We start from the raw sequence: 12319 nt of genomic DNA, 5'->3' as shown, positions 1-12319 counted from the left end.
AATATTTTTTCTGTGGACCACCAAAATTTTCTCATGGACCACCGGTAGTCCACGGACCACCAGTTGGTGACCACTGTACTAGACTACTAATACTAGGCTGCAAACAACCAAACAACCACTAGATGGCAGCAGAGTTAGAAAACACTCTCTCTTGCCATCTTGTGTCCCTCCCCAGCATATTTATCTCATAATAATGATGATGATAATAAATGTATTTCTACTAATCTAAACATGCTGAGGGTAAAATATATTTGGTCACACTTCCAGCATATTGTTTCATATATACCCATGATGGCAAACCTATGGCACGCGTGCCAGATATGGCACACAGAGCCGTCTCTGTGGGCACATGTGCAATCGCCCCAGCCCGGCTCCAATCGCATTTCTCCATCACGTTTCACTCAATTAATTCCAACTTCTCGCAGAAGAAAAAGATCTCACAAAGTTGGAATAGACTGAGTGAACTTTTTCACTCATGCGCTTCACAATGGGGAAGGTAGGGTCCCATCCTCCTCCTGAAGCCCATTACAAGGTGGAGTCACAATGCAACCCTGCATCGACTCGGCCATCTCTGTCCCGCAGCGGCTCCTCCTCTGACCCACTATTGACTCACCGACAGTCCTAATAATTGCAGAATATACAGCCTCATACTACATAACTAAGCTCCATTTCATGCTGAATAAACTAAATAATGAATGTATCTTAAATAGAAAACTATATTTAGATAGATTTATACCCCAAAAGCATTTTATTAAAATAAATTTGATAAAAAAAAAAAAATCCAATTTAAATTTTAAAAATCCATTTGTTAATTTTTTTTAAAATCATCTTTATCCACCCTGGCTGTATATAACAAGACTGGGAATTTACTTACACATTTTCTACTTTACTAGCAATAGCACTTAGATTTATATGGTGTTTCACAGTGCTGTACAGCCCTCTCTAAGCAGTTTACAGAGTCAGCATATTGCCCCCAACAATCTGGGTCCTCATTTTACCCACCATGGAAGGATGGAAGGATGTGTCAACCTTGAGCCAGTCAGACCTGAACTGCCAAACTGCTGGCAGCCGGTGAGCAGCAGAAGTAGCCTGTAGCCTGCAGTACTGCATTGTAAACACTATGCTACCACAGCTCTAATACTAAAAAAAGCATTATGTTGACCAAAGTCATAAAGGGTAGAGGAGGTCAATCTTATGGGCTCATCTATGACAACCAGGGAATATAGAAGATTGTGACTTCAAATGCAAGAGGAATAAATGGAAAAGAGCGTGAAATATTTTGTGTGTTTGTGCAAATAACAGAAAGAGTATTGATGTAACAGATATGAATGAAGGTGGCCTGATCTTGGTGTGGAGTTGATGAATATAGACAGGAAGTGAAGGAATAGGTTTCATTATGAACAAAAGAGTTTTAAAATTTATGTTAGAGAATACAACTTGTCATGCTATTTGTTGTGGTAAGAAGTAGAATTTGTCATGCTGTCTGTTGCTGCTGTTTATTGTGGTAATAGGAATCCAAAGGTTGCTGATAATTTAATGTTAGACTACAGTGAGTGATGATAATAAAAAATCAGATAGTATTTAAGATTATATTAAATGACATAAATGACACAAATAGATATGGGTGGGAATCATACAAAGGCTAGGTTTTGCTTTCTTGATTGTAACCAGTTTGATTTTTTTTTATACTGGATCCCCCTATAGATAGGTCCAGGAGAGGCATCTGCAAAAGAAGGGCAAAGAGGGAAATTTATGAAAGGAGCATCATGTTGATGTAATGCTTTTTTTGTCTCTTTTGTGTGCATGTTGTAGCATAATATATATCTTTATATACTGTATACACATACACAGAGGACAGATTGCACTGCTCTTGATAAAAACACTAATTTCTGTGGATGCCTATGCTTTGTGAAATGATGAGGTGGGTGAGATTAAATGCATAAAAATTAATCGCAAAAATGAGAATGAGAAGAAAGATATTGTATAATTTATATAAAGAACAAAGAACAATACAGATTAAAAGAGTCAGAGAACTTGCAGAACAATTTAATAGAAATAAAAATTGGTAAAAGTGGGTCGAGGAAGCTGTCAATTCCATCAGGTAGACCAGACTAAGAAATAAATTCCACAGAAGACTAAAACAACTTGTATTAAGATACACTATAATAACAAAATCTTGCAAGTCTGATTATGCTATATCTTCTCCCCTTCTTGTATGAATTAGTTGGTTTTCTATTCTGAGATATTTACAATCATATCTGATTCTGAGCCATTCTATGGAGCAGGTGTCTCTACATTTTCCAGTCTTGTATGGTTTCTTTCACTTGGTCAGTTTGGTGTCAGCTGATGATATCTAGCAATTGTGTGGTGGTTTTTTTGGCAACCACATTTCCTTAACTGAAACTGGTAACTGTAAAAAATGTTAAATTACAGAGTGGAGGTTTAATGACATATTATGGCTATGGCTGAAACATGAGAAAATCATGAGAGGAAAAAACAGCTAGCTGGAATTTGACCCTGAAAAAGGGACAGATAATAAAATCCAAACCTGTCTTTTTATGGTGTGAAGAGGAGGCAGTAAATGGCTACATTAAATTTTTTATGATATATGAGTGTTAGTGTATGTAGTTAGAGGACTTACATTATCAGTTGCTACATTATGGTTGTAAAGGTTATAATATGATATTCAATATTTATTTTATCATTCCTATCCAACAAAGCAAAGATATACAATCTGTACATAGTTTTGTTTAGGGCTCTTCTGTATTCCTTTGGCAAAGAGCCCAGTAATTGTGCATGCCAATAAAAATATTTCTGTTTCAACAGTCTCCAAATGCTACACTTCCTTATTAAAGTAGGCATTTTCCCCACAACAGCAGCTATGCTTGCTTATGGATGTCTATACAACGTGTTTAATGTGTTTGTGCATATTGCATTTGTGTTTGATAATCAGCTAAATTGCCACATCATTTTTCTTATTCTTGCCTTCAATTTCCTTGACTTAACTATTTCTTGCTCTCTCCCCCCCCCCCCCACTCTACATAATGTTGCTTATCTTGAAAGGAAAGAGTGCGATGGAAATGTATGTATGTACCAGGGGTGAAATCTAATTTTTTTTGCTACCTACTCTGTGGGTGTGGCTTGGTGGGTGAGTGTGTCCTGTGACTGAGTGGGCGTGGCCAACTCAATGTCACTCACAGCCATGCCCACTCAGTCACAACCCCCACCACCAAGCCACGCCCACAGAACCCAGTAGGGAAAAAAAATTAATTTCTATTCTGCCTTTTCCCTTTCCCTCACCACTGTTCTGCCTTCACCTAGGCCCCGGAGCCGCCACCTGCCTCAACGTGGTCGGGGAATGTACCATTCCCCCACTCCGGCCTTTCTCTGGAGCTGCCACCCACTCACCGCCTGCTCGCCGCCTGCTCGCCCTTCACCTTTGGTCAGGGGCTGGGGCCTAGGGACGCCCCATTCCCTGAGGCCCCAGAGTCATCCCCTGCTCGCCGCTTCCTCAACCGGGTCGGGGAATGCACCATTCCCCGACACCAGCCTTGTCCCGGAGCCGCCGCCCGCTCTTCCTTCGTCACGCGGCATATACTTACTTTCTTCCAGCAGCTGGCTGCCAGGAAAGGCAAGCGTCCAAAAGTTACCAGAGTTGCTCTTCTTGAATATGCTGCCTTGTTCTATGTGCTGGCTGCGCAAGCGCACACCCAACCTGCTGCTGATAAATAAATGAAATAAACAGTGTGTGCTTGCGCAGCCGGTGCATGGAACAAGCAGCAATGGCAGCGGCATATTCAAGGTGAGGGACTCCAGTAACTTTTGGACACTTGCTTTTCCTGGCAGCCAGCCGCTGGAAGAAAGTAAGTATATGCTGCGTGGCGAAGGAAGAGTGGGTGGCGGCTCCGGGACAAGGCTGGTGATCCGGCTGAGGCAGGCGGCGAGCAGGGGGTGGCTCCAGGGTCTCGGGAATGAGGTATCCCTGGGCCCTGACCAAAGGCGAAGGGCGAACAGGCGGTGAGCGGGCAGCAGGTGGGCGAAGGAAGAGCGGGCGGCGGCTCCGGGAAAAGGCCAGAGTCGGGGAATGCACCATTCCCTGACCCGGTTGGGGAAGGCGGCAGCTCCGAGGCCTCAGGGAATGGGCCCCGGCCCGACCTAAGGGCGAGCAGGTGGCGAGCTGCCTTCCCGGTGTTCCGGTGTCCAGCTTGCGAAGGCTGGACTGCGGGCCATGGAGTGGTTCGGGGATTGCTACCAGATCGACGAACCAGAACCAAACTCCGCTACCTACTCACCCGATCTGGTCCGATCCGGTAGCATTTCACCCCTGGTATGTACTGTAGTTCCTAGTAAATATGGTATTTAATATACTATTTATTTTATTTATTTATTATTCAAACTTATATACCGCCCTATTTCCCAAAGGACTCAGGGCGGTTTACAGGCATATAAAAACATCAATATACAAATTAAAAATAATCATTAAAAGACTTATTCTAATGCCAATAATTAATAATACCAATTATTAAAATAGAAATATAAATATTAAAATCAATTTAAAACCCCTCTAAATTTAAAATCTAAGCCAGTCCTGCACAGATGAATAAATGTGTCTTGAGCTCGCGACGGAAGGTTCGAAGATCCGGAAGTTGACGGAGTCCTGGGGGGAGTTCGTTCCAGAGGGCGGGAGCCCCCACAGAGAAGGCCCTTCCCCTGGGCGTCGCCAGACGACAGTGCCTAGCTGACGGCACCCTGAGGAGTCCCTCTCTGTGAGAGCGCACGGGTCGGTGAGAGGTATCTGGTCGCAGTAGGCAGTCCCGTAGATAACCCGGCCCTATGCCATGGAGCGCTTTAAAGGTGGTCACCAAAACCTTGAAGCGCACCCGGAAGGCCACAGGTAGCCAGTGCAGCCTGCGCAGGATGGGTGTTATGCGGGAGCCACGAGGGGCTCCATCTATCACCCGCGCAGCCGCATTCTGACTAACTGTAGCCTCCGGATGCCCTTCAAGGAAGCCCCATGTAGAGAGCGTTGCAGTAATCCAGGCGAGACGTCACGAGGCGTGAGTGACCGTGCATAGGCCTCCCGGTCCAGAAAGGGGCGAACTGGCGCACCAGGCGAACCTGGTAGAACGCTCTCCTGGAGACGGCCGTCAAATGATCTTCTAGAGACAGCCGTTCATCCAGGAGGACGCTAAGTTGCGCACCCTCTCCATCGGGGCCAATGACTCGCCACCGATGGTCAGCCGCGGATTTAGCTGACTGTGCGGGATGCGGCATCCACAGCCACTCTGTCTTGGAGGATTGAGCTTGAGCCTGTTTCTCCCCATCCAGACCCGTCGGCCTCCAGACACCGGGACAGCACTTGATAACCGTTGGGGTGGTCCGGTGTGGAAAAGTACAGCTGGGTGTCATCCGCATACAGCTGGTACCTCACACGAACCCACTGATGATCTCACCCAGCGGCTTCATGTAGATGTTGAACAGAAGGCGAGAGGATCGATCCCCGCGGCACCCCACAAGTGAGGCGCCTCGGGGCCGACCTCTGCCCCTGTCAACACCGACTGCGACCGGTCGGAGAGATAGGAGGAGAACCACCGCAAACGGTGCCTCCCACTCCCAATCCTCCAACCGCGCAGCAGGATACCATGGTCGATGGTATCGAAAGCCGCTGAGAGGTCTAATAGGACCAGGGCAGAGGAACAACCCCTATACCTGGCCCTCCAGAGATCATCCACCAACGCGACCAAAGCCGTCTCCGTGCTGTAACCGGGCCGGAAACCGGACTGGAACGGGTCTAGATAGACAGTTTCATCCAGGTGCAAGGGAAACTGATATGCCACCATACTCTCTACAACCTTCGCCAAGCGGGTTGGAGACCGGACGATAATTACCTAAAACAGCCGGGTCCAGGGAAGGCTTCTTGAGGAGGGGCCTCACCACCGCCTCTTTCAAGGCGGCCGGAAAGACACCCTCCACCAAGGAAGCGCTCCTATATACTAAGCCATATTTTTTAAGATGCTCATAAAGAGAAATTCAAAGATTTCAAAACAAGTGGAAGATTTTGAAATGATTAGATACAGCAAACTAAAGAAGAGAAAAAACTGCACCTTCTACACAATATTGAATGCCCAACAATATCCACAGTATGAATTCCAGCTGCTTATTCCATTTCACTGCCAGCTTCCTCCTCTCAGGAATTTGCACACAGTACTTGGCTGCTAGGAAATGGTGCTTTAAAAGACAGTAACAATTTGCAGTTTTAGATAGGATGCACATGTATGTGCAAATGCTTGTATGTATGAGCAATTAAGAATCATTATGATGATTATACACAGGATATTGGAAGTCAATGGGTATGACCTTCTGAAACAGAGATGTTCCAAGAATCAGAGGGTTTGCCATTCCATAGGAATCTGGGTCACACCTCTCGGACCTACCCTCCACTTCTCTTCTAGTGATGTTGAGAAAAGAACATTCTGATGCAAGACCTCAGCTCCTGCCCTTTCTTGTTCTTATTGAAATTGAGGGCCCAGCTGCATACATTAAAATGGGGTACTCTGCTGTAAGAGCAGTGCCAACATCTGCTACAGTAGAGTTAGCCTGGCTCTCTACCTTAAGCCTACTTGGAACAGATTATATTATTAACACATGTGGGAAGAAGAAAAGCATATAGAAGATGGCTATTATGGACCCCCCCCCTTCATATTACCTTGATGTTGACCACTTGAATTGACTAGAGTTTATTTATTTATTTATTTATTTATTCATATTTTTATACCGCCCTTCTCTGAAGACTCAGGGCGGTGTACAGCCAATAAAACGACAAAAATCCCCCAAAATTTAAAATACACTATAAAATTTAAAAAACTGATTCAATCGCTGTAACATTAAAATATTAGCTAAAATTTATCAAAACTAAAACCTAGGTAAAACCCTATAAAAAACCCACTAAAATCCCCATACTAAAATCAATCAGGCCAGCCCCGCTTGGTGAAAAAAGAAAGTCTTGAGCTCGCGCTTAAAGGTCCAGAGATCAGGGAGGAGCCGGAGTCCCACCGGCAGCTCATTCCATAAAGCTGGGGCCCCCACAGAGAACACCCTTCCCCTGGGAGCCGCCAGCCGACATTGACTAGCCGACGGCACCCTAAGAAGACCCTCCCTGTGGGCGCGCACTGGACGTATCGGACAATGGGAGGTAACTGTCGGCAGCAGGCGGTCCCGTAAATATCCCGGTCCAATGCCATGGAGCGCTTTAAAGGTGATAACCAACACCTTGAAGCGCATCCGGAAGACCACCGGCAACCAATGCAGCCTACGCAGGAGAGGTGTTACATGGGAGCTACGAGGAGCTCCCTCAATCCCCTGCGTGGCCGCATTCTGCACCAGTTGGAGCCTCCGGGTGCTCCTCAAGGGGAGCCCCATGTAGAGAGCATTGCAGTAATCCAGACGGGAAGTGACGTGGGCATGAGTGACCGTGCATAACGCGTCCTGGTCCAGGAAATGGCGCAATTGGCGAATCAGGCGAACCTGATGAAAAGCTCCCCTGGCGACGGCTGTCAAATGGTCTTCTAAAGACAGCCATGCATCCAGGAGAACGCCTAAATTGCGCACCGATTCCCTGGGGGCTAACGATTTGCCCCCCACAGTCAGCGATGGAGTAAGCTGACTGTGCCGGGATGCCGGCATCCACAGCCACTCCGTCTTGGATGGGTTGAGTCGGAGCCTGTTCGTCCCCATCCAGACCCGAACGGCCTCAAGACACTGAGTCATCACATCAACGGCTTCGTTGGGGTGGTTCGGGGTGGAGATGTACAATTGAGTGTCGTCAGCATACAGCTGACAGCTCACCCCGAAACCACGGATGATCTCTCCCAGCGGCTTCATATAGATGTTGAACAAGAGGGGTGAGAGAATCGACCCCTGCGGCACCCCACAGGTGAGTTGCCTAGGGGTCGATCTCTGCCCCCCTGTCAACACCGTCTGCGAGCGGTCGGAGAGGTAGGAGGAGAACCACCGTAAAACGGTGCCTCCCACCCCCAAGCCCTCCAACCTAAGTTGGCTTAGTGGAAAGGGAAAACTAAAAATCATAGGACCTGTTTCTCATTCAGCTATGGATGCTTTTGTATCTGTTGACAAACGTCTTCTTCCCATATGATATTTTTCAATATTTTGGATATTGGTATGCTGGTTCAATTAATTGTCAGTGGAGATTCTCCAAACGGCAACTGGACTTTCTTGGTTTTTCCTTGAAAACATTTCAATTCTCATCCAACAAGCCTTTTCACTTCTGGCATTAATTAATTAATTAATAATTATTTAATGATTAAGGAGCTTGTACAGTACTTAGGGACATTGTCATCTGAGGCCAGAGTACTGGTATTTTTCAACAAGCTCATTTAAATTGGCACTGATGAGATGCTAGCCTTGCTGCAATTCCAGTAATCAAGTTCTCAGTTGATAATGCGTGGGCCATTCTGGGCCAGCCACTGGCTCATTATCTTGTTACTTGACTGTGTTACTGCTTCAAACATATTCTAAATATATCTGACTTTAGAAGGATTTAAGAGTAGAGTGGAGCTGGTTCCTGAACTGTGGATTTTATTTTGATATACAAGTATCAAAAAGAACCAGAATTTTTGTTGCTAAACAAGGTGGTTGCTAAATTAACAGTGCCTGATTTTATAACCCTTTTTGCTACAGTTGTTAAGAAATTCACATGGTTATCAATCAAATCACACAGTCATTAAGTGAATCTGGTTTCCCCATTGTCTTTGCTTGTTGGAAGTTGGCTGAGAGGTTCACTAATGATGATCACATGATTCTAGAATGCTGCAACAGTGGTAAATATATAGGCCAATTGTCAAGCTCTCAAATTTCAATAATGTGACCACAATGTAATAATTATTAGTGCAAGGACTATTCGTGAGTCACTTTTTTCAGTGTCATGGTAACTTCAAATGGTCACTAAACAACTAGCTGTAAGTCAGGGACTACCTCTGCTTTGCTGCTGGCAGAGCTCCGAAAATGAATCCAAGTAAGCAGGGGAGATGGTCAGTGATTGCTTTTGGTGTTCTGAGAAGATCTTATATGCTCATCAGCCCAAGATCAATCCCTTCTGATCAATAAAGAGCTGGTGGCTGTACAAGAAACTCCAATATTGCCTAGAGTAAAGGGAGGAGCTTGATTTAGGAATCAGCATGTCATAGAAAGGGTGCAACATACACTTAGGCCTGAACTGGGTGGAACTTAGTGCTTTTTGGGAAAGGCTTCTTCCTGGTGAGGCACCATTTCAACGAAGTTGGCAGGAGGTGAGTAAAGCAGGACAGAGATGCAGAAGCCAGGAGTCAAAAGTTAGCAATGGCGTTTGAAGAATAGTTCTGTTCATGCAGTCAGCTGTCTTTGAGTATTGGTGGTGGTGGTTGTTTTAAAAAACTGGGGATTCTGGCATTGAAGTTACTGAGACTGAAAGATTACTATTTTCTTATCCCCATGATATGATTAACTGGTGTTCTTTGACTGTCAAGAATAGATTGTGGGATCGATGTCCCCACAGGGGCTGGTGGGATGAAAGTTATCACTAATTTTTGTGAATATGATTTCTTTTGGCAGTGCTGGAATTTTCTCTAAATCTCCATGGCAACAGCACAGGCCTCTCATGTGACCTGTGACCTCAGCCATTGTCTCTTTGATCCTCATTCTCTGGATTCTGAGCCTGACAACAGCTGTGAGATGGGCAGCGTGGGCAGTCTAGTAGAGAAGCAAGAGTACTCGCCCTCTGCATCAGGAGGCCTGCGACGGATGCGCCAGCCAGATGGGTTGCTCCGGAAAGGAATATCGCAACGTGAAGTCTCTGGTTACCCACATGGGGGAAAACGGGATGTTCGGGCTGAGAAGAAGCATCAGTCATCGGGTGGTGGCTTTAAACGGGATTATGAGAGTGACCGGGAGAATCAGTCCCCTGAGCGGTACTTTCAGGACAATCAGCGAGGAGCAGATTTTTCCAAGAGTTCTTTGCCTGAACGTGGGCGCTTTGACAAGGTATGGATGTCAAGAATGTGGTAACAGGTTTTAAAAAATAGTTTTCTGGCATGAAACAAATATATTTGTTATTTATCCAATAGGTCTAGAGTATTTCTGAGTTTTATAATATTAAAATATACAGATTTATAATTAGCACGTGCTTGGGGAACGCTATGTGAAGATGTGTGAAACTAAGAAGCTAATGGATCAGAGGAACTGAGCTAACTGTAATCTTCCCTGAAAGAACTGAATTAGCTATTGAATATTTAGAGTGGGAATGGCCCTGGACATTCACCCCAAGCCAGTTCTTTACAAATTTCAACACTTATTAGTTCAGAGATGTCACTTAGCCTGCTGGTCTGCTGGCTTGGAAAATTACCTGTTGATCCACACACTGCTCTTATTCCTCCACTTCCAGGTCAGTTTAATGTCATGGTACCTAAAGAAGTGATGCCTCAAAGGCTCTGATATTAAGTGTAGGGGCTTTTGCAATGTGATCTGTTTATCTCTGAAAAGTATGAAAGTGATTGCTAAGAACTGGTGTCAAACTGTCAGATATGCTAAACTTCATTTAGTTATGGTCATTTCCAGGAGACTCTCTAAAACAGCGGAAAAGCCAAGCTAAAAAAAGCTATTCTTTCGGAGACAGATAATCACAATCATCCATGTCGGAATGGAGCAGAGGAATCTTTTCCTTCAGCTCTGAAAGATTCATCTAGCTCTGAAACAGGATCCTAAATGCTAGTGCCAATTTAGGCAATGAGAAACAGTGCTAATATTTGTAGTTCAGAGTTGAACTGTGGGGTCTTTGGTGCACATCCTTCTGATCAGCACTCATGATGTTACCTGGTTCATTACCTGGTAATGAAAAGTCTACAAAAACAACAACCACCAGCTGAAATTGAAAGGCTGAATATGGGTAGGGGAGAGGCAAGTTGTTCTAAATGACTAATTCTACTAGTATGATAATAATATGCTTATTTCCTTGCATTCCTGCTATGCTAAACTAATTCACTCAGTGTGCAAAAGCCAATTTAACTGCTAATGGCCATTGTGTTATTTTCAGTGTCGGATCAGACCCTCAGCTTTCAAGGTGGTGCCCGGGAGGAGCTTATTGTCTATGCAGGGACTGTCATCCAGCAAAGGACAGAAGATGTCAAAGAGCAATGGGAGTCTGCATACGCTGTTAACCCAGAGCAGTACTGGCAGCTCCTCACAACGTGGACCTCAGCGTGGCCATCTGCTGCACACCATCAGTCTTGATGAGGGCACAAACTCCATTCAAAGCTTTCCCACATACAATCCCCGCTTCAAGCCTAGTCCAAATCAGCTGAGTGCTTCCATAGGACACATCAACCACATTGGTGGTTCCTTAGACAGGGCTTCTCGGGGACCACGAGATCCTTTGGCAGTAGAAAAAGCTCCACTGTCTTGCAAGAGCCTGAGCCGACTACAAAGCTCAGGGGAACCACCCCCTCCGTATGAGCCCACGTATTCTTTGGAAGATGTAGTGAAGCAGCTTGAGGACCGACTGAGTGAGAAAGGCATGGAGCTCCGTCAGTTTAAGAGAAACCTGAGTGAGAATGATGACCCCTTCACACAGGTGGGTAAATTTTCTTCCTAGGAATTTTTTTGGTCCTGTGGCTATCAGGAACTCAATTAGCCTGCTGGACTTGGCTTCATCTCAGTTTGTAAAATTCTCCATATGACTCTATAATCGTTGTTACCGGTATCTGTTATCTATCTCTGTTATCCATTCTTTAATCCACTCCAGAAGATAGGCTCAAGTTACAGAAAGATCTTGACAGACTTGAACACTGGGCGCTATCTAACAAAATGAAATTCAACAGTGAAAAAAGTAAGGTTCTACATTTAGGCCAAAAAAACAAAATGCACCAGTACCGTATATGTGGTACCTTGCTCAATAGTAGTACCTGTGAGAGGGATCTTGGAGTCCTAGTGGATAACCATCTAGATATGAGCCAGCCGTGTGCAGCAGCTGTTAAAAAAGCCAACACAGTTCTGGGCTGCATAAACAGAGGGATAGAATCAAGATCACGTGAAGTGCTAGTACCACTTTATAATGCCTTGGTAAGGCCACACTTGGAATATTGCATCCAGTTTTGGTCGCCACGATGTAAAAAAGATGTTGAGACTCTAGAAAGAGTGCAGAGAAGAGCAACAAAGATGATTAGGGGACTGGAGGATAAAACATATGAAGAACGGTTGCAGGAACTGGGTATGTCTAGTTTAACAAAAGAAGGACTAGGGAGACGTGATAGCAGTGTTCCAATATCTCAGG

General features: G+C 45.1%; 2 protein-coding genes across 4 annotated transcripts in view; one reads left to right on the top strand and one right to left on the bottom strand.

Annotated features, from left to right (window-relative positions):
* LOC131190509 (rab11 family-interacting protein 2-like) overlaps positions 1–12319 on the bottom strand; it is a 66988-nt gene that overhangs the window by 44809 nt on the left and 9860 nt on the right. The window lies entirely within an intron of this gene.
* N4BP3 (NEDD4 binding protein 3) overlaps positions 1–12319 on the top strand; it is a 36575-nt gene that overhangs the window by 16993 nt on the left and 7263 nt on the right. For 2 of the 3 annotated variants that reach the window (XM_058166004.1, XM_058166003.1), the window contains exons 2-3: positions 9607–10035; positions 11084–11620. In XM_058166004.1, coding sequence (XP_058021987.1) covers positions 9631–10035; positions 11084–11620 — 942 coding nt within the window. In that variant the 5' untranslated portion in view covers positions 9607–9630. Of the gene's footprint in view, positions 1–3753; positions 3864–9606; positions 10036–11083; positions 11621–12319 lie in introns of those variants that run through there. The other variant, XM_058166005.1, reaches the window with a different exon arrangement.

This window comes from Ahaetulla prasina, chromosome 2 (genome assembly GCF_028640845.1).
Source record: "Ahaetulla prasina isolate Xishuangbanna chromosome 2, ASM2864084v1, whole genome shotgun sequence".
Lineage (NCBI taxonomy): Eukaryota > Metazoa > Chordata > Lepidosauria > Squamata > Colubridae > Ahaetulla > Ahaetulla prasina.
This window is presented reverse-complemented; position numbering and strand designations above follow the sequence as displayed.